The sequence below is a fragment of the Aythya ferina genome (genome assembly GCF_964211825.1).
Source record: "Aythya ferina genome assembly, chromosome: 1".
Lineage (NCBI taxonomy): Eukaryota > Metazoa > Chordata > Aves > Anseriformes > Anatidae > Aythya > Aythya ferina.
Window position 1 is genome coordinate 163,603,358 of NC_140296.1, and position 22,577 is coordinate 163,625,934.

At 38.6% G+C, this 22,577-nt stretch overlaps 1 protein-coding gene across 2 annotated transcripts in view; it reads left to right on the plus strand.

The window, feature by feature from the left end:
• The window catches only part of ATF7IP (activating transcription factor 7 interacting protein), a 105,625-nt gene extending 83,501 nt beyond the window's left edge, over positions 1 to 22,124 (plus strand). Inside the window, exons 11-15 of one of the 2 annotated variants that reach the window (XM_084534478.1) lie at positions 8,343 to 8,421; positions 11,074 to 11,232; positions 12,363 to 12,548; positions 15,599 to 15,711; positions 16,628 to 22,124. In XM_084534478.1, coding sequence (XP_084390604.1) covers positions 8,343 to 8,421; positions 11,074 to 11,232; positions 12,363 to 12,548; positions 15,599 to 15,711; positions 16,628 to 17,044 — 954 coding nt within the window. In that variant the 3' untranslated portion in view covers positions 17,045 to 22,124. The remainder of the gene's footprint in view (positions 1 to 8,342; positions 8,422 to 11,073; positions 11,233 to 12,362; positions 12,549 to 15,598; positions 15,712 to 16,627) is intronic. The other variant, XM_084534479.1, reaches the window with a different exon arrangement.
• The last annotated feature ends 453 nt before the right edge of the window (positions 22,125 to 22,577 follow it).

The following is a 22,577-nucleotide window of genomic DNA, read 5'->3' on the forward strand; positions in this document are numbered from 1 at the left end:
ATATATATATATATAGTTTTTTTGAATCACGAATATCATACTTAAACAGAGAAGAGCGTATTCAAAACTTTCTTCAAAATACTAACGGTTACCTTTTGGTATTTCATGTGGTAAAATATATGTGCATGCTTGTGTGTGTATGAGTGTCGTTATATAAAATGATGTAACAGATAACATTTTCTGTTTGCTTTATATTCTAGAGATTTCTTTCACAGTTTTCTTCAGTAGTTTATCATTGACATATATGCTATAATGTTCTAACCACTTTTTTTTTTTTTTGGTCAAATTTCACAATTGTAGTTATGATGAAAAAATACTCTGTTCTTTTCTCAACATCATCTACCATATGTTCTTTGGTCTTTAAATTCAGTCTCCTTCCTTGTATTTGCTTTCTTCATGGAATTGGAGTAACTTTTTTTTTCTTCTTTTTTTTCCTTTCAAAATTGCAAATTAATCAACCTAATTTGCAGCAGTGCTGTCTGAAAAAGTTGATATTCTTTCTCCCACTATAACATATTTTATGATAGTAGAAATTGGTCTCAGCACGTGGAAAAACTGAGCATGGTACATAAGACGTACCGAGTCAATGTCGTTAGTTATGACCCTTAGAATACATAAGATGCCTGAGTCAACGTCCCTAGTTTTCCAGAGGCAGATGCTTCAGAATCCCTTAAACACCAGAAACAGACGGTCATTTCATTGTGAGACTGATTCCTTTCTGATTTTCATTTATTCATTTTCTATAAACTCAAGTATTTCCTGATATTACTGTCAATGATATACGGGGTGTAATGAAAGTCTTCAAGACAAACAGAAAAAGTTTTTGATTACTTAGAATTTACATTGGTTTTACAGTAAAAATGGTGACTTCATAGCCACTCACAAATTGGCAAATCTTGTGAAAGTTTCAAATTCAGGTGACCCTGTTCTCTGTTTGTGTCTTCAGAAAGTTCCATGGTTTCGATTTCCTCTAAGACCTCTTTTCTTGTATACCTCTGTTTAAATTTGTGTAGTATTCACACGGCATTGATTCTTGAAAGCCACTGTCTAGAATGTATAGTTCTTTTCTTTCTTAAGGAAAGTTGTATTATATTTTTTCTCTAGCACTTCTTCCCATAATTGTGTGTTATTTGTCAGTACATCTATTTCTCAGTACTTTCTTTAATTGTTAAAAAGATTTTTGTAGTTGGAATTTGGAAGAAGCAAAATGATTTGTTGCAATAGTATATGCAGTGGAAAATGCATGAAATTCTGAGTATAAGTCACTTTTACCAATTCTTTGTAGATAACCATAAATTGTAGTGTAAGTACTGTATATAATTTTTATGCAAAAATTAAAATGTCTCCTGTTTGTTTTCATATTAAAAAGACAAAGTCTTGCTCTGAAAAATTAGTGCAATAGATCACTTTTCATCATAAGTTTTGTAGCTACTAGAACATTTAGAAATGCCTATTTCTATTGTAAACGTAAGAAAGAAAAATGTACAAATCTGAAAATTGTATTCATTTTATACATGCTTTTCATTATTTTATCTTCCATAGGCACCATAAAGCAGTTTTAAGCCTAACTGACTAAGTAGTATTGAGAGAAGCCTACAACTTAGTCTCTGGTTCAGGACTTAGGAGGTTTCACTCACATATTTGAAGGGGATGAAAATTTACTCTTGAGAAGAGGGGCAAAACCAAAAGTCTTTAAGTTGTTCTTTTCACAAGTTATGTGGAAGAGCGGCTTGGTACTAAAATACTTTTCCTCCACACCACCCAAATTAGATGATTGCCTGGGGCATTTGCCATGCAGTCAAAGTCCAGGGTAGTTATATGTATTGTTAAATGCTGCAGGTGTAGAGGTAACAACCTTGTGAACTAAAGAAGCTAGGGCAGGGATGTTGAATTTGACAAGATTTTCTTTAAATAATGCACTTTTCAAAAGACCTTGAGACTGTAAATGTATGATTCCTTCTTCTTGGCTGGCTTTTTGAGGGAAAAATGCACAACACTGAATGAGTGAAGTCACAGTACAGAACACTCGCATAGTCCTTCTGACTTGGACTAGTGCATGCTCAGCTGCTCCTTGGCTTGTAATTATCTTTTCCTGTATTTTTTCTTCCTTTTGCTTCTTTTTTTTCACCTTTGTTTCTGCTTTTCATCATACCTTGCAGTCTTCTTCACACATTTCACCTTACGTGAGCTTAATTTCCTTTTATGACAAGGTTACTCATCTGTTTGACCAAGGGAAGCCAGTTGATGTAATCTCTTTGGATTTCAGCAAAGCATTTTAAACAGTTTCTCACAGTATCCTTCTGGATGAAATGTCCAGCATACAGTTAGATAAATGATGCATAATGCAGTGGGTGAATGGTTGGGCTCAAAGGGTTATGGTAGATGGGGTTGCATCAGGTTGGCCCAAGGGCTCCATTTTAGGGCTGGTTCACTTTGATGTTCTTATAAATGACTTGTATGAAGGACTTGAAGGTATACTAAGTAAGTTTGTGTGTTATGCCAAATCAGGAGGAGCTGTTGACTCCATTGAGGGTAGAGAGGACTTGCAGAGAGGTCTTGACAAATGAGAGAGCTGGACAATCACCAACCACTTGAAGTTTAATTAGAGCAAGTGCTAGATGCTGCCCTTGGAATGGGGCAACTGTGGCTGTACGTACAGACTGCTGGGGCAGGAGAGGCTGAGGAGTGGTCCCACAGAAAGAGATTGGGGTGTTCTGGTGGATAACAAGTTGGATACAAGTCAGCAGTGTCCTTTGGCAGCCAACAGGGCCAATTGTATCCTGGGGTGCATCAGGCACAGCACTGCCAATCTGGTCAAGGGAAGGGATTGTCCTGCTCTGTGCTGGTGTGGCCTCACCTTGAGTACCGTGTGCAGTTTGGGGTGCCACAATATAAGGATATAAAAGTATTAGAATGTGTCTAAAGGAGAGCAGCAAAGATGGTGAAGGGTGTAGAGGGCAAGATGTGTGAGGATTGGCTGAGGCCCCTTGGTTTGCTCAGCCCCGAGCAGAGCAGGCTGAGGGGAGGCCTCATGGCGGCCTGCAGCTCCCTCACGAGGGGAGCGGAGGGGCAGGCGCTGAGCTCTGCTCTCTGGGGACAGTGACAGGACCCGAGGGAACGGCACGGAGCTGGGACAGGGGAGGGTCAGGCTGGGGGTTAGGGAAAAGTTATTCACTGAGAAGGTGATTAGGCACTGGGACAGGCTGTCCAGGGCATTAGTCATGGCACCAAGCATGATAGAGTTCAAGAAGTGTTTGTACAATGCTCTTGGACATGTGGTCTGGTTTTTGGGTGGTCCTGTGCAGAACCAGGAGTTGGATTCAATCCTCGTGGGTCCCTTTCAACTCAGGACATGCTATGTTTCTGTGTGTTTTGCTTTTCAACTCCAATTTGCATGAATCTGCTTGGGCTCGTATACATTAGACTGAAGCATGAAACATTCAGTTACAGGACACGTTGTTTTTATGCAAAGTATCTTATTGCAAAATGGAAGTTCACTAACCAGGTGAAGAATAAAGATGTGACTATATTAGAATTAGGAAGCTGGGAAGAGATGAAGTCTTGTATTTCTCTTGGCATCTTCTAAAATTTTTGTCACATTTATCTTTAAAATGTGACATTTCCCAAAGGAGATGATTTTCTCAATCCACCCCCCCCCCCCCCCAATAATAATTTAGAAACTGTTAGAGGAATATGTTTTAAATAAAGATTATATTTATATTTTGTTAATGTTTTTCAGAATGTGTGCTTTCTTTTACTCACTGCAAAAAAAAAAAAAAAACACTGCAGAAATAAACATACATATAAGAAGTAATTCAAACCTAAGCAGATGAAACTGTGCAATAGATTTGTGCAGATCATACAAAATCAGATCTTAAATAGACATAAATGCTAGTAATTGTTAATTTCTATTTCCATTTCAAAAGTATGAAAACCATGTTTGTGCCTTTGGGACAGATGAGGCCCAAGACATCTCTGTGATTAATTGCTCTTTCAGTTTTGTTTTGTGTTTTGTTTTGTTTTGTTTACGTGATGCCTGCATACATGTATACCCACTTACTTGTATCAACAACTCTTCTGCATTTTGTTAAATGTTTGTTCTTGTTCCCTTATAACTGGAAGCTCAGATGGGAATGTGGTCAGCATTGGTCTCACACTCTTTGGTATCCTGACAGCAGGCACAGAGAATTTGCACTCTTATTTTCATGATGTGTATGTGATTGTGTTTGTCATGTTGCTTTATGTAAAATTGTTGCACTTCTGGCTGGCATGTGAAAGCAGAAAAAGATTCAAACTGAGGTAGTCAGGGACAGTTGTGGTTGACTGGATGGTTTAGGTCCCTGTATTGCTACTCCCTGGTTGCACAAAGTTATGACGTCAGCTCTGGGTAAACCGGTGCAAAACGTAAGTGTGCATGACAGCATTTTGGATGTGAGGGCATATACATTAACATACGTAAGCTGTTAAAATGGATGGAAGGCAGTCTTTACATTTATTTTAAATCCCAATGTAAAATCTTAAGTTTTCTGTTGATTATTAGAAACTACCCAGTGGCTGTTGTAAACAGTTTTCTTGTGCCACTTCTGGTCAGTTTGGAGACTGCTTCATTTCTGAAAAATGAGAAAAGGGGGCTTTGGAGGTTACGGTTTTGTTGGTTGTGGTTTTGTTTGCTTTTTACAAAAATTTAGTTTGTTTTTTAAATATGTTCCTGAAATAAATACAAATCACTTAATATTACTTTGGTTGTTTTGTTCCAGTTACTGTTTATTTGATACTCTAGGCCACTGACTTGCTATTCAGACTTGCTAGGCATGTGAAATAAGGCACAAGACATGTTTTGGGTTCTCATGAAATGGTTTTTACTGTTCCACTAGTGTGATGAAAACGTGTCATGGTTGCATCATCATGCTCTTCTGCTGAGATCAGCTGAAGGTGGTTTGGGTGTTCCTGACTTGTCTATGTTTGGAGAAAGCTGAAAACTCACAGTAGACCAGAATAACAATACATTTCTGTGTTACCACTTTCTACCAAAAAGCCTTCTGAAGTCTAATAGTAGGAGCTGAAAAACGTATTCTCTTATTTCAGATTTTGACATAAATGTGAAGGTTGTTCATGCATGTCTGGAAGTCCAGTGTCATGCTTTTTTTTCCCTTCACTGGAGCTTCAAGCCTTCTTAAGGTGGTTTGTTTTGCTCTGAGCAGCATGTCGGACTCTCCTCTTCTGTTCTGCAACAGGGCAGTCCCTTCCCCTGAATCCCATCCCCTTCTTCATTTTACAGAAGCAATAGCAGTTGTTTCTCTCTAGCCTTTCCTCAAACAGTTCTATTATAAACTAGAGTTTTGGCAAGTCCTTGTAGCAACAAAAATTTCCTGGAGATAATTCATGCATAATATAATCATGATACCCAAAAGGACTGTTTGTATTTTCTTAAATGGTTGGGCACAGAACATTCGGAAAAGCATTTATTACTTGCTTTTGGCAGGGATGGTTCCAAATGCTTCCATTTGTAGGTCTTAACCATTCAGGTGGTAAGCCATGACACTTCAGAAACACCTGGTATTGGGTGATACAGCATCTCTCTCAGATCATGGAAATTCTTAACTTTCCTGTAGGAATGTAGTATAGACCAGTCTTCCAATCTCTGATTCCCATTTCTTTCTGAATCTCTTCTCTTTTCTGGACTTGAGAGATCTACAAGAATTTGAAAACCCTGCCAGTGCTACAGAGTATAGAAAGGGACCCTGCTTCTCCTTGTAAATGTTAACTGATGTTCTGAACAGTCAGAATTCTGACCTTTGTGGCAGGCATAATTAGCAGTCTATTCTGTGAGGGAATACCCTGACAGCACCATACTTCCCTACATGCTTTTGGTAAGAGACACAATAGGTAGCATTTTCAGTGTTTCAAGTTTCCTTAAAATTTTCCTGTACCCCTAAATTTCATTCGAAGGTGATGTATTGCAGGTGAACTAGGAGAAACTAGCTGGGGAGTGCTGTATGTGGAGTACGGCTTCCTCTTGGAATAGCTGAACTCCGTGCCGTGGAAGTGGGACTGTGGGTTGTACCACAGAGCACCACTCAAAACTGCCCTGCAGATCCACAGTGTCTAATACAGGTTGTGGAAAGAACCAAACCGCTTACGGATATTTCCTGTGAGGAGATTGCTGCCAGGGTTGTTCAGTACAAAACCTTGAATGAAGTGACTAACTCAAAGAAGGTCTTTCCTTCTGAAAAGGGCATGCTTGAGACATAACCGGCTGATTGGATTATTTGTTTAGTATTGCCTGTTTAGGTAACTAGAGATTCTGGCCTTCCGGAGACACCAAAATCAAAACTGCATGCAGTAACACATGCAGACTTGGAAATTCAAAGAATTCTCAACTGGCATGGTTAAGTAGGACTTCCAAACAGTTTTATAAAGAGTATTTGTTTCTAGGGATTTAGATTTCCATGTAGAAGAAGAATTGAAGGAAATTACTTCAGACTAACAGATTTTATAGTGGGGAAAAATAAATAGCTTCGTGTTAGTTTTTTCTTTCTCCAGTTCTTCATAAATCTCCCTACTCCATTTTTCAGTCTGCTTTCTCCTGGCAAGGAGAGCCATAATTCAAAATATACATCATTGACTGGGAAGATAATCAAGTTGGGATGAAATTCCTCTTGACTTTGTGTTAATCAAATACTCATTGATTATTTGAATGTGTTTTTTATCTTAAGCTTCAAGTGGTTAAATCAGCTCATCATACTAAGAAAACTGAAGCTGGAAAGTTTCTGAAATAGAAATCACTCAACAGAAGAATTCCATGATTAATACATCTGAAAGATGTTTATGAATAGCAAGGATAGAGTCCATATAGAGGTCTCTTCTGCCACCTTGGAACATAAGTACCTAGCTATTTTTTCCTTTTTTTTTTAAATCATATAGGTTATCAGCAGAATTTCATCGGTGGCAGAAATAGAGCTTAAGCAGAAATCACCTTATAATCTAACTGTGTAATGAAGAGATCATTCATGTCAGGCTGTCCAAATCCAGTGACCAATAATTCAGAGACAGCTTTCATTTGTATTTTTTATGATGCTTTTTTTTCTCTCTCGTCAAGGTCTTGTCTGTGTGAGAACTGTTTTTAAGACCTTCTTAAAGGCTTTGCTTTACCCTATTTAAAGTTAAAAGAGTAGATAATCTCAGTGCTTGGACTTTTTGCATCTGTCCCCATCAGGCCACACAGCACTAACTCTAATCTTCCTAGTTTTTATCATGCTGGCGACATGTGGCTGATAACTCTTACGATTTTTTTACATGTTAATTATTCAGTGATGTTGATAATTATGTTGCTTTCCTAACCCCTTGTCTGACTCAAGGAACCTGGCTTACTGTAATCCACAAGTCAGTAGCAGTTCAGCCCAACAATAAATGATCATCTTTTCTGCAAAACCAAAGAAACACAAATTTTTGCATCAAATTTAAGAAAGATGACATTGACTTCATTCAAGATCTGTTCTAGAAAGCAGATTTAAAAACCCAGAAATATATAGGGCCTTCTCCAATGTTCACTTCACCAGCTAAAGGAAGAAGCTGGTGGTCCAGCTCTAGTCTGAACAGCTAAGGGAAAGTCATTGATCCAGAAGATAAATTTTGTTTGATGGCCCTCTAGGTTTTTGTAACTTTAAGCCTTCGCAATAACATAAAAGATGTCTTTATCCTCTCTAAAGAGATGGTTACAAATGGTTTCATATCTAGAATAACAAATGATGAGTTTTGTGATAGGGGATAAAATACAATAATGAAGTTACTCTTCAAAGCTGGAAACCATTGGAGTTTTCTGATGGCTTTTGATGATGTATTTTATCAGCACAGAGGTTTTGTGAGAGGTTTCCTTACTGTGAAGTCAATTTCACCATATGCAGGTAGGCCCAGACTATCTCAAGATGAGTTGTCCCGGTGACTATTTTGTCAAAAGGTTATGCTGGAAAGCACAGGTTACAATTGGGTTAAAATATTAAAAGGGTCATAATTAACTTATATTTATATTCAAAGATTATAATACTGTTTTGTTAATTTATTTACCTGTAAAATAACAACATACTACTGGTCATCAAGGTTTTTTCCTACTTCTTAGGAAGTTAAAAGGTGCTTCAAAATTTGATATTGCAGTCTAGTCACTTCGTCATTGCCTGTTTTTCCAAGTCTGAGGAAATTTGTCTGAAATCTCCTCCTCCTCCTCATTTCATCCTTTCTAATAAGCACTTCAGTTCTCTCTCTTAAACAATGTTCAATTCATATCCCTTTTTCAATCTGTGTTCCCTGGATTTGCTTTTGCAAAATGAAGGAGTTTTGTCTTTCAGAGCGGGAAGGTCGCAGGAAGCAATTCAGGAGGTGTCATTGACCTTACACTGGATGATGAGGATGATGGCTCTTCTCAAGGTAAGAGAAATAGATTTTGCTAGCAGCAGGGGCAGTTGAGCTGCAAGTATTATTTCATCCCCTTGAATGATAGACAGGAATAAACATCTGTTTCAGTTCAGTGTATTTTATTCCTTGTTGTTTCTGTTATGCAAGACTGTTACTGAAGTATTCTGATAGGCCTTAAATAAAAGGAATCCTACACAGTGTAAAATACTGTCTTTAAGGTTTTTACCTTTCCCTTAATTTAAGCACTGTTGTTGTCTGTGCTCAAATCTGTTAAACTCGTGAAACAATCTAAGAAGTTCAAATTATTTATTACATTGTTGAAACTTCCTCTACGTGAATTTCATCTTTGTTTACCAATTAATTAAGGACCTTTCTACAGTTGATAATCAGACATTAGATTGTTACAGCTTCCAGTCTTTTTTCCCCTGAATAAAAAACTTTGTGTACAAGAGTTTAAATACCAAATGCAGATCTGTTCTTGGCTTGGGGTCTGTGTGCCAAGATTAGGGTAAATATAGTTGTGCTTTTATGTCCTTTGGCAGTGTGGATGCATTTCATTGCTGTGACTGCAATGTTGCAAGCCCATTTTCTGGCATGGAAATTAAGCCCCTCTTCTTTTCCATTTTGTGATTTAGATTTGTGATTTTACTTATGCCTCCAGTAGTAATGATTTCCATTTTATACTTGTTTCCATAAATCAGATTGTCCTGTCTTCTCCAGTTCCAGAGTTTTAGTGAAGATGATACTGTTTATTCATCATTGGAACAGTTCCTTTATTACTTCTAATTACTTCTTTATTAATCCTGAGCTTACTACGTACCTAGTTTTCATTTTTTTTCCTTGCTGAATTTTTATTTACGTAGCTAAAGAATCTTTTGCTACTTGTTTCTGTTTACTTAGTGGCATCTAAGTTGGTTATCTTTCATCATTTCCTGCAGCTGGAATCTCAGCAGGACTCTTGATTTGTCAGGAACAAATGAACTTGCTTCCATGTGAAATCAGAAACAAAACGGGAAAAATAATAGCCCAGACTATCCTTGTTGCTTGAATGACTTTTTTATAGCTCTAGTGTGTCTGGGTTCTTGGTAGTTGGATCATGAGCACATCTTCTCTAGGTCATGACTAAGAATGTACTCATTCAAATTATGTATTATTAAAATTATACAATGGCAGTTGAAATGTGTAGAAATCTGTACGTATTCAAAGTGACCACGTGTACGCATCTCTATAGAAATCTCTTCAAAGAATTTGCTGGACACTGGGAAACCTCTCATACCCCTGTGAAATATAAAAAAGTTTGAACTAACCACAAAGGCCTGTTATTTGGTGAAAGAGCAGGAAATATCTCAATTTGTGTTTTCAAAATGATCATCCCTTTGCTGCTGCTTCTATAGTCTTTGTTCATCAAAAGAAAACTTTTCATCAAATGGCTTCAGAGAAGTAGCCCAGCTACTCATTTACAGGCAGAAAGACAATGCAGAAAGACTGCAATTTCTATTATGTTATTTTTGAGATCTTGTGTTAGGTTTATCATATAGCAGTTTATGAAGGGCCCTGCTACTTCAAGCTATTAATAGCTGGTGTTAAAGACAGTTGAGTGAGACCATCAAAGTAGTCTCCAATTGCTAATAAATAAACAAAATCATGTTGAGCCACACCGCTATTAACCCTGTTCTTAATGCTTTGTAATGTAAATGTCATACTTAATGGATAATTTCTAAACATGTTCTTCAGTGTATTGCTGATACATTTTCTTGAGTATTTTTTTATTTCTACATTGTGTGTTCTTTAACTGAGTTAGTGGTTGCTGCATGTGCTTTTTTATTTAGGGCAAACCTTATTTGAATGGATGCTCTTAAAACTTACTCTCTTGCCTTGTGTTTTCTGGGTTTTGGTGGTACCTTCTCTGCCTACTGCTGCTCGAGTCTAGTTTAAAACTCCAGCTTCTCAATTCGCCTTGTGGATAGAAGGTCTGTTTACAGACCTATACAGGCTTGGTCTCAAATGTGTATTTTATGATGTTACAGATAAACTATAAAGCAGGAAAAAAATATTGCTGTAGCAAATTACAGATACAGACACTGTATTTCTCACTTCTCCAAGTCATTAATGAGTCATGTTCAAGAGAGTGACAATGTAAGAAAATAAAACTTAACAATTTTTTTTTTGATTAATAAAGCAATTCCCCTTTATCAAGAAAATAGCATGAAAATTCAAAACAGCAACAGAAGGGCTGACTAATAAAGATTGAACAAAGGAAAGTATCAGCAAATAAAAGAATGTAAGCATCAAAGGTAGACAAGAATTAACACTTTTTAAAAAACAAGTTGAGTACAGTAGTATTGAGGCCTTTTAGGTTTTAGGCCATTCCTTTTTTTTAATAGAAAAATGCAGGTTTCCAAATTCTGCTGAAATACATAAGCTTCATGATGATAAAATGAAACATTATGGAGTATAGGGAGGCAAAAGATTGGGAGGATGAAAATATGGGGAACTGAAAGAAATTCCTGCAGTTTGGTTTGCAGTATGAAAAGATTAAAGAAATGTCATACTAAGAATTGTTCTTCACTAATCTGAATGATGGGGGGAAAAAAAGAGGTTAAATAGCTCTGTGGTGTTCTAATTTCTGTTTGCTATTCTCTGTAACTTTGTTTTGTTTTAAAGCAGAGTCCAAGAAGCAGAATCAGACACCTGCTTCAGGATTGAGTATATCCAGCCAGCCCTTGTCCCGCCCCATGCCGTCTTTGCAACCAACCAGTCAGCAGCAAACAGGTGTGCCAACAAGTGGACCTTCCCAGACCACCATACATGTAGTACCTACAGGTAACTTCATTTCTTCATTCACTTTGTTTAATGTGCTGACTGCTTTTTCTTAAGCTAGACTCTTGTGTTCTCTCGTATTGTTGTAAACTTGTCAGGTGAATATTGAAAATGTTTGAGTCGCTTAAGAATCTTCCATTCTAGTCAATATCCCTTTTTTTCTTTTTTTTTTCTTTTTTCTTCGTGGATGAAGTGGAGGGGAAAGATAGTTAAGTCCAGCTGGTTTGGAAAGAAACAATTCAGGATTGAACAAATTCCACGGAGAGGAGAAAATTCTGCTAAGGAGATGGTCCAGAGCAAAAAGGAGACCAGTAAATAGGATAGCCATAGAAATTCTTAACAAAACTTGTTTGCATAAGTAGAAAAAGTCTGTAGCAATTACATAATTTGAGTAATAGAAGAAAAAGCATTAGCAACATCACTCCTTTCTTTGTCTACCTGCACTTCACAATTAATTCTTTTGGCAGAGTGAATGACAAGGCTGACAATAAAGTTCCACACCTAGTTGGAAGTATGTGGAACATATGCTTTGTATGCAGTGATTTTTTTTCCCTAATGTGAAAAAGAAACATAGATCCTCTTTAATTCTTTTTCTGTAGATAATTGTTGAAGATTAGATGGCATTAGAATTGTCTAATGACCAGTTTTACAGACTCTTAGTAGTTCATGTTCAGTGTTGGCTTTTATCTTCTCTACAGCTATCCTTATATTCAGGATTTCTTTTATTTATATACAGATCAGACTTAGTAATAGTAAAAAATCAATTTTTTTAACTTTATTTTTATTTATTTATTAAAGCAAGGGGGTGTTTGGTTTGATTTTAATTATTGTATTTGGACTTGATATAGGTTTTTTTAGTCATCAATCTGACTATTTTGGATATTATGTTTATCTTTTCTGTTCTTATTTGGATAGATGTTGGCATTATTATTTCGGGTGAAAATTAACATTTGCTTAGGTTGTTTTCTCCTTTTTTGCGTTATCAAAAGCAGACAGGAATTTGTGGAGACAGCTTTTATTTCGCATGACTCAGTTGATTCGGTTTCCAAGGGAGGTATGCACTCTGAGATAGAGATATCACTTTCATGTTGTGGAATTCCATTCTAGGTTATTGTCTGTTTTTCTTTCTCCAGCTCCGACAACAGTGAATGTAACCCATCGACCAGTGACTCAAAGTGCTGCAAGACTTCCTATACCACGGGCCCCTGCTAACCATCAGGTGGTCTATACCACTATTCCTGCACCACCACCTCAGAATCCTGTAAGAGGAGCTGTCATGCCAAGCCCAAATTTAAGGCCAGTCAATCCACAGACTGGAGGTAGGGGATTCTTTATTCCATACACATTCCACTGTAGCACAGCAAAACTTGATACATTCTGCCTGATGGATATGGATTTTTTTTTTTTTTTTAACAATGCTAGTCCAAATTATAGAGATGGTTCTTACTATTATTTTTTTTTTCAATTAATGGGCTTGAGAAGATCTCAGATCATTAAGAAATCATTCCCCCTGTAGATGTGTAGATGAGGAAAAAATGGCATGAAGTTGCCTCAGGCACTGTCTGCCAACTGTGCATCTCTGGATGACATGTCCAATGCTTCACAAGGTAGCAGAAAGTAATCTGATGAGTACAGCTGTTCGGTAGAAGGATAGTTAGAGACCATTTTGTTATTATGCAGTAAGATTAAAATCTATTCATATGTACTAAATTATATGTGATTTCCTGTCTAAAAGTTCAGTTTATATCAGGCATCCTAATGTGATTCCATAACAATGTCTGATGTCCTGTGCCCAGCAATTTTTCCTATTTTCTCCAGGCTTAGGCAGATGAAATTTCTCGCCAAATGCATCCATTTCTAATACATGATTGAGTTTGACTAGGGATGCCAGCAAGTTTCTCTTGACTTTGCAAATGTAACCAGTGTCTTCCCATAGCAGTAAAAAAAATGTCTTAAATGAATAGAGTATGTTCACAATAAAAAGTCTTTAAGTTAAATTATAGTTTATATTTTGCTAGTAAGTGGTGGATTTTAATTGCCTTTTTTAGCTCCCCACAACATCACTGCTATGTTTAATTCAACATGGTTAAACATGTTTCCCTGTTATGTTGCATTGAGGCTACATTTATGTGACCTCCAGGTAATGAATTTTTTAGACACCATCTGTTTAAGCCAGACTTGGAACACTGTGTGTTTGAACAATGTAAGACTGTGCCTGAATAAAATAATTGATTCATTGTTCTGTAACACTTTTTTTTGGAAAAGAGAATATCTATGTATGTTTGTAGTGATTTAAATCTAAGCATCCCTTATGACTACGTTCAGCTGCATTGCCTTAGGCTGTGAAAAATCAGCTGTGCTAGTGAGGCAGAACTCGGTCTGACAGTTCTTGAGCTATGTCTGTGAAGTGTTGGGGTGAGGAAATGAGTGTTCCTCTCAGACTACTTGTCCATATTCCTTGAACTTCGGATACTGTGATGCCATGCAGACTGGAGTTCAGGATCTTTTGACTGACAGTATCTTCTGAGATGTATGTCTATATCTTGTGTTCCTGCTGGTGAAAGGCCTTAAAACGCAAGGGTAACCTGTACCCACACTTTGTTTTCATCATTGTTGCCCTTAGCTACAAGTCAAACCTGTGTGATCTACCTGTTGTTTTGGAAGGAGTTTTGAGTATGTAATGGTTCATTTACTTAATTATTTTTAACAACATTTTCTCCTGCTGAGGCTAACCATCTGGTGTTCTTGTCCTGAGGAACAAGTGATAGTTAGCTTCAGCAGGTTGAAGACCAGATTATGTGGAATACAGGTTTCTTCAAGGCTTTACAATTGCACATCAGATGCAGATGTTTCACTCAGTGATAGCAAAAAAAAAAACTTTGTTATACAGAAATGCTGATGATGATCTGTTGGGTTTATATTATCATCGAAATTATTTAGTGTCAGTAGCAGGTGTTTAAGTAGTAAGATCTCTATGCTGTGTATATGGAAGATGAATTCTGAGAATTCATACAATGTGTTTTGCATACTTGTAGTTTGTTCTTCTGCCTCATCTAAGTGGTATGTCTACCTGATATTCACAAAGATGCACTCAGAAATAATACTAAATTTGTACATTATATGTTCCTAAGATATCTCTCCATCTCTCTTCAGATTATTGTAATTTCATATAATTTATGTAATTTAATGTAATGTAATTTAGTATCACAGCTGTGCTGAAGCAGCACATATTCATACACAAGGATTTTCATACATAAGGAATAGCCAGTTTTGATGCTTGTTCATCCTATAGAAGTTTGCATAGTTTAATTAGCTTCTTAGACAGATGTGCTAATAGGAAAAAAATGTGAAGCAGCTAACTAGAGTTCAGCACTTTACCTACTAAAATTTAGCACTCTGTTTCAGCTGTCTCAGAGTCATGATTTACTTAGACTTCAGATACTCATCACCCATGGTCATTACTTGATGACTATTCGTAGACAGAAATTATCAAAGAATAGCTTTGGTTTCCTGAAATTTCTCACTGTGAGCTACTCATTCTTTCTATTCAGAAGTTTTAGAATGCTTGGATCTCATACAAATGTGGATTTAGGGAGTAGTGGAGGTTGCTGCAGATTTTGTATTTCTAGACAGAAATAGAAGAACATGCTGGGCAACTGGTAAGAATGAGAAAAAAAAATTGAGCTCACAGAATATGCATGTCCCACAATTAAATGGACAAAATAATACTTAAGAGAGAGAGACGTAGTATAAAATGAATGACTACTTGGTCATTTGCAGAAGTTCTGGATATTATGTCCAAAGCTATAAAATTACCTAGTTTATTCCTGCCAGCCAGGTCAGTTTGCTGTGGGATTTAATGAATAGTAATTCCTGTGTGTACATATCGATAGTGGTGGCCATTCTGTGAGGGAAAACAAGCTTCTTGGACAATGACTTAATCTTTTCTAATTCTGTGCCACACACAGCACAGTCTTCTAGCATTTGAATACTGATATCATCCTGCTGTTGCAGTATTTGTCTTTTCCTGTCTGAATCCCAAAGTGATCAGATTCTCATCTTCATACTTAAGCTCCCTGAATCTCCCCAACCTCCCCTCCTCACCCATTTCTTTCATGCTACAAAGGGTAAAAACATTATTCTATCTCCTCTACAGACACGAGTACTTAGTCTCTTCCACAGCTTCAGGGAAGAGGAGGTGGCTTTGTTTTAGTACAGTAATCAGTAGGTCTGGTGGCAGTTTGAGGAGGGTGTGTCAATTTGAAATTTGGTGTCATCCAGCTGAACCAAGGAGTTTGGCTTCCAGTGTTCTGTCTGGCTGATTTTAAGTATTGAATACCCAGGAGTGTATTCATTGTGCTTCTTACAGGCATGACAGTACGAATGCCTCAAACAACTGCATACGTTGTGAACAACGGACTAAGTCTTGGATCTGGAGCACCTCAGCTTACAGTGCATCATCGACCACCACAAGTGCATGCGGTGAGTACGTTAATTTCGAAATGAGTTAAGACAATTTACAGGCTTGTCTCTGAATTAGCATGTCTCAGATTGCTTCTTAGTGTGAACTGCAGAAAAATGAAATGTCTTGTAGACACTTTCCAGACAGTTTACATGTATAACACCACTGTATCACCTACAGAAAGTTCTGCCAAGAACAGTGAGAGATGTGTGATCTTGTTAGCTTACACCACAGTTCTCCAGATCACCGGTACTGCGTATTGAAAAATGATGCATTAATTGTCTGCAGGTGACTTGTGTAGTCAGGAGTACAAAAGAACTGCCACAACAAGTTTTATCATGGTTTGAAAAAATGTAATTCAAGTGTTTAACTGGTTGTCATGAGTTGGATGACAGCACTTCTTTACTGTGTGGGTGATGGAGCAATGGCACTGAGGCTGAAATTTGGTGATCAATTTAAGGTGGTAATATCCACGTTGTACCATTACCTGTTCTTCCTCTTGTGGCTGAAAACCTACCTGTTGGAAAGATGATGATAAACTGCCAGTTCAATCCACTGTCTGGGGTGTTTTGGGTAATGTGGGAACAGCAGCTCAGATATAAAATAGCTCAAACAGGTTGTGAACCTGACTGCTCAGTCTTGGTAAATGGCTCAGTGTTCACAGTCCATCCCCTCATGGGTGGGAAGCAAAGAGGGAAGTATCTGTGGTGATGATCTTCTATACAGGCAGTGATTTATATGTGAATAATGACTTCTGACATCCTTGGTCCCACCCCTTCTCACCCTTCGCTGTTGCTCTTGTGCCTGTGTGCTCTCTGCACAGTCATGATGGTTGGGTAATTGCAGGCTGACTTGTTTGTTTGCTTTGGGGATGATGAATTATAACCTCCTTCTACTGCTGTAGACTCTTATCTTTCCCTTATTGTTCTTGCTTAGGAGCCACCACGCCCTATACATCCTGCCCCACTCCCGGAGGCACCACAGCCACCACGCCTGCCCCCTGAAGCTGCCAACACTTCTCTGCCTCAAAAGCCACAGCTGAAGCTGGCACGGGTACAGAGCCAGAATGGTATTGTGCTGTCATGGAGTGTCTTGGAAGTGGACCGGAGTTGTGCCAGTGTGGACAGTTACCATCTCTATGCTTACCACGAGGACCCGAGTGCCACTATGCCTTCCCAGTGGAAGAAGATAGGGGAAGTGAAGGCCCTTCCCCTACCTATGGCATGCACTCTTACTCAGTTTGTGTCTGGCAGCAAATACTACTTTGCTGTCCGGGCTAAGGACATCTATGGACGTTTTGGACCCTTCTGTGACCCCCAGTCCACAGATGTGATCTCTTCCCAGAGCAGTTAAACTAGAGATCTTTGGAGCCTTTAAACCTGTTCTACTACCAAGAGTTTACCCCCCGTTTTGGGAAGGTTGATCCCATGCATGAAATTCATTTTTAAATCCACTCTCTGCAGGATTATTTTAGATGGCTGTGTGATACACTACATGCATTGAGAACCAAAAGAAAAATAAAGTCTCACCTGCAGTAAGAGAACCTGTTTTACTGGATAGCTCAAGTCATGGGTCATTTGAAAATTTTATTTTCCCTCCCATGACAGCTGTTCCACCTACCTGTTATTCAAGGGCACCTTGGATGCCTGGGATTCTGCTTCAGAGTGGGAACAAAATAATTAATTGCAGTTTGTCTGAAGCAAAGCATACACATCTGTAGTATCTATCAAGGCACTAACATGAGGGCAAGAACAGATTTGCATCTTGCACCCCACCGCTCTGTGAGCAGGCTGTGATGTGAAAGGTGATTCAAGGTCTCACTTTCATACTGGAAGATTGAGTGGTCCGTTCTCATTTTACAAACTGTAATCAGCTGTCTGAGGGAAGGAAAGGGAACTTTAGTCTGGCCAGGGACCCAACATGTGTGAATTTGGAGGTGTTGGAAAGCAAAGTTGTCCCACTACCTCCTACCTCTCCTAAATAAGAGCTCTCCTCTACTATCACCATCTATCCTCACTCACTCTGGGAGCATTCCTAGGTCAGATCTGAAACTGGATTGTAGAGACTGCATTCATATCTCTCTAGCTCAGATAATTTCTCTGCCCCTCTCCTCATACACACAGCCCTATTTTTTAGATTTATTTTGTGCCTTAAAGAGTAATTTCAGAAATAAATGTAGCCAGATACCTTGTGGTGTTCTTTTATTTGCTTGGAGTTACTTCTCCTTTTACCCCTTTAGCCTTTCATTACTGCTTTTCATCTTCGTGACCCACAGTGATTGTTTTTTTCTTTCTGTAAAGACTGGGAAGTATGACATCTGCTGACGCTGGATTCATTTTTATCTCCAGTACCACTCAACCCTTTCCTCACTGTAATTATTGAGTAGTTGTTTTTGTCCTGTGAAGAACATTAGAATATACAGACAGTGTTTTCCACCAGTCTTTCCCTGTTCTTTTGGGAAAGCCGTATGCTGCAGTTCAGCCAAAGAAACCTCTGTGCTGTTGCACCATGAAAGCTTCTACTTGTTTCTAAAGCTTCTACTCAGTTTGGATGTTCAGTTAGTACAAAAATATATGAAGTTGGCTTCCCAGTCCTCTTCTCTGCTCCCATCTGCCTCTGCAAATAGCTAAAACACCCAAAGTATTTCAGACACTGGCCCAAAACTTGTGAGCAACTGCCAATGTTACTAGAAGCTTTCATGATGCTTCTGAGCTGAGAAAACAAAGCGGTACATCTGCCCCACTATCCTGTCAGCATCTTAAACTTGCCTTTTGTGTAACCAAATTTTAACACACCTGGATGAGAAAGGACATGTAAGGTTTACATCTAGTCACTTATAAGAACAAAGACAGCAGTCTTGTTCCTTTCCTACAGAACTCAGCAGTGAATTTAGAAAGGAAAGGTGGTTTGGTTTTGTTTTTTAAAATACTTCACCATCTGGCAAAACCATAGAGAACATATAACTCCAATGCTGGCCGTCTTAAAAACAAGAAGCTTTTAAATATAAAGCAAGGTTGAACAGGGGCAGGAGAAATTAAATCCCCAAATATGGCTGGTGAAATAAACTATGAGATAATGGGTTCTTCAGTGGTATTCCCTTCAAGAACCTTATCGGTGAAAGGCACTCCATTGTAGACTTTTGTCTATACTGTTTTACTGTAATCCTTCACGTAGCTGGGATTGTCACTTCTGTCAGGTGAGTAACAAATATTCTCTGTATGGAAACTTGCATTTAAATATGGCAGTTTTATTGATCTGGGAGAGCAAAAATTCTGTCGAAACGCAAGTATCATGAGAGAAGGTTCACACTCAATCTCATGTATGAAAAATGTGTTACCCTTCCTTTGAATAACAGTTGTCCCTGTATTACTGGTGCCAATAATCAATAATGCCTTGAATTTTTCTATGTTTAATTAAATGTTTTGTCTGCCTATTTCAAAGAATAATTAATAATGCATTTAGTCTACTTATGGAAAGTTGAGTCCTTATAAAGCCAGTTCTGTAGTAGAGGCTTAGAGCAATTTCTTCCAGTTGATGGCTGTTAAGTCCTCCTTGGGCAATTACTTTAATGTCTTTGAGGTGGTACCAAAGGGCCGTTGGCCATATCAGTACAATGAGGTTTTATAGTTTGAAAGTTAAAAATAAATATTAGAATACAACCTGGAACTTATGCTGCTTATTTAATTTTGATTCCAGCCCAATCTGTAAATCAACTTTTTTATAGTTTGTGCTTGCTCTTAGGTCATGGTTGTTAATAGCTTTGTCTTGCTTGAGCTAGGCAGGGGGTTAAAGTCCTGTATTAGAATTTCTCTCTTTCCTCCAATGGAGGTATTATTAGGGATGGTCTGGTACTGTGTTTGGAGGTTATGTGGACTGCATCTTTAGAGAGAGGACTCATCATCTTTAGAGAGAGGATTCATCTTTATTTACTAAAGAAAGATGCAGTTCTCAACTGAGCAGAGTAAAAGCGGGCTTCTTGCTTAATAGATCTGTTTCTGCTATGTATGGCAAAGTGCAGCTGATTTTTGTGACTAGAGCAAGCCAGCTAGTTACTATTTGCTGACTGAAGCCATCAGTGTTGTAGGGTAAAAGCAGACTCTTCTTTCATCGCCACAGAGATGTTAAGATGATGTTTCAGGATCTTATGCAAGTGGTGGTGGCAAAGTACGTGATGGAGCCTAGCTTGACTTCCAGATGTCTAGCACAGTTTGGAGACATTGCGGGGTAGCTGGTTAACACAGACATGCCAAGAGGACTATGCCACGCCTGTAAAATTATTTTCACGGTGGACCAGATCTCTGCAGTATTTACCCCTTATGTTAACAAACAGGAGTATTGCTTAGTTGCTTAACTCAAATGGCACTTTTCTCAGTGTTGTGGGGTGGCTGTTTTTTATTTATCCTTTAATCTCCCAGGAAAAATAAAAATACTGGGAAAATGAATTTCTGCCAATAACACGTTCAAAAAGAATTGGCTTCATTTCACAGACTTTATTTAAAAATATTACCACAATATCCAGGAATGTTCAGTTCAGGTCTGTTAACACAGTGCTTTTAGACTGGGTTCATCATTAAAATGTTAGTTGCTGAAGTTTTCCAGTAATTCATTTTTAAATCTGCTAAAAATCTCGACATGACTTTCAGGTGGTAGAATATAATAGTTCAGTTGGAAGGGACCTACAGCGATCAAATCCAACTGCCTGACTGCTTTCAGGACTAACCAAAAGGGGCATTATCAAAATGCCTTCTCTACATGTTTTTCCATCTTATTTTCAGTACCTTGGTATAAATTTGTTCCTGGTTTATGATTTGTGTTGTTGCCACTGGGTATGTGACCTTTTAGCAGCACTACCTTGGATCTAGTTCTCTACATTTTGGAAAACACTGCACTGATTCTACACTTGTGTTTTCCATCCTCACTTTCTGTTTTGTTTTAGGTTTGGTTTGGTTTCTTTGTATAATGCATGGGCATGTGGATGTTCACACTGAAAGTAATTTGAGTTAGTTCAGTCTCCAATTGGAAAGGAAGCCCTACTGTGGCGTACTGGTGGCAAAATGCCCTTCTCTTCCTCTGAGTTTCTCTTAGCTACAGCTTCACTGACCTCCTTTATTTCAGTACAAGTCTAAAAAAAGCTTTATTGGATTCAAATAACTAAACCCTTAGGAAGGGTGCAGACTGTAGGTATAGCATCTGTTACTGCAGCTGCATGGCAACTTGAGAAAAGGGGAGGGTGCAGGGGCCGGTTCCTCTCAGGCTGTGTAATTCTGGGCTCCAATGCAGCTTCCCTGGGAGTAGCAGCTGGCCCAGGTCTTTTCTCCTTTAATTGTTTGTGCTGCCCTTTGCCATGGTAGACCACTGAGCACAAGCACTGAGACACTTGCCCACCCCTATGTTTTTAGCACAAGGCTGGAAATGCCCACAGTGTCTTCCCTGTAAAAATAAGGGGTCTTATACTGACTGCTTCCTTCGAAAGCAATGGCAAAACCCCTCGTGCCTTCAGTGGGAGCATGACTGGGCCCAATAGTAGGATCTGAGCACTGTTCTGTACTGTAATAAAAATATCCCTTCACCCTTTCCTTTACACTGTTTGTCTTAAGTGTCCAATATATCAGAATCCGTATTATGCGTAGGACCAGGTCAAATCTGTTCTTGCTCCCCAAACAGCCATTCCCCAGTTCTAGACTATTATATACACTGTACAGTCAACCTGTGATTCTGCCTTCTTATAAACTCTTCAGTATTTTCATTTAGTAAAAAATACCCAGATTTTTTAAAATAGAAGCTTGAGATATTAAATATATATATATATATATTTAGTTTGGGTAGGGGTTGGTGTTGTGTGCAAACACTGGAGGGAGGAGTTCAATTGACATGCACAGAGCCAGCCCTGCCACCACCTGTGTTCCCTTCTGAGGGGAGAGTAAAAAAAATGACAGCTACGAAAAAGCAAATGAATGGATTTTTCCTTTTCATACCTTCTACATACCCATTAAAATGCCTCTTTATTTCTCATTGTCAGTGTGCAGGCTGAGCTTTTTTTTATTTAATATATTATACATATATATATTTGAAGCGCTGTCTTAATTTAATGCGGTATAGCTGTAAATAAGGTAACTGGGTAGTAGCTGTTTGGGGAGGCCTGTTCAGCTGTAGTAAGTTATTGACTTATTGAGTCAAACATGCAAAAGTCTTTGCAAGCAACTCAATCTGATTTCTTGTTTTGTTTTACAGCGGGACTTGTAAATACAAAAAATGTAGGACTGCTTTAATGTCCAATTTAAACTGGGCAGTTGCCAAGCACTCCCCCATTTTGTATGTAATGTAGAGTTGTGTGTGTGTGTGTATGTGTGCGCGTGGGTGTGTGGTACCTGTAGTGGGGTTTTGTCTGACAAGCCTGAAATTTATACTTTGAAATAAACTACTGGGTTTTTAACGTTTTGAGTCATCTGTGCTTAGTTCCAGACCTCTCAGGAGACTGAAGTGCCACGTGTGCTCATCCTCTTCAGCCATGCTGCCACCTGGAGGAGGGGGCAGTGCAGGCACATCAGCGTTGCAAGCTTGTTGCTACCTTGATCAAGGAACATGGAGCAGCTCCAGCTCCTTCCCAGAAAGTCAGGTGCGTGATGCTGCTCTTCCAGCCATCTCAAAGGAGCAAAAATTAAAGCAGTGCTGTGAGGTCCAGGAAGTCACCTTCTAGACCCTCACAAAGCAGAGAGGCTGAGTGTCCTGAGCAATCCAGTAACCTACCCCCAGTAGTTACCCACGGCTGCTGGTGGTGCTCCCCTCTCCCTCCAAAGGGCTGGCTTTCACCTCTGACAAAAGGGGAGCAAGAGGCGGGGAGAGGGCATGGGTAGAAGCCAGGATAGCATCAAACCCTGGGTCATAT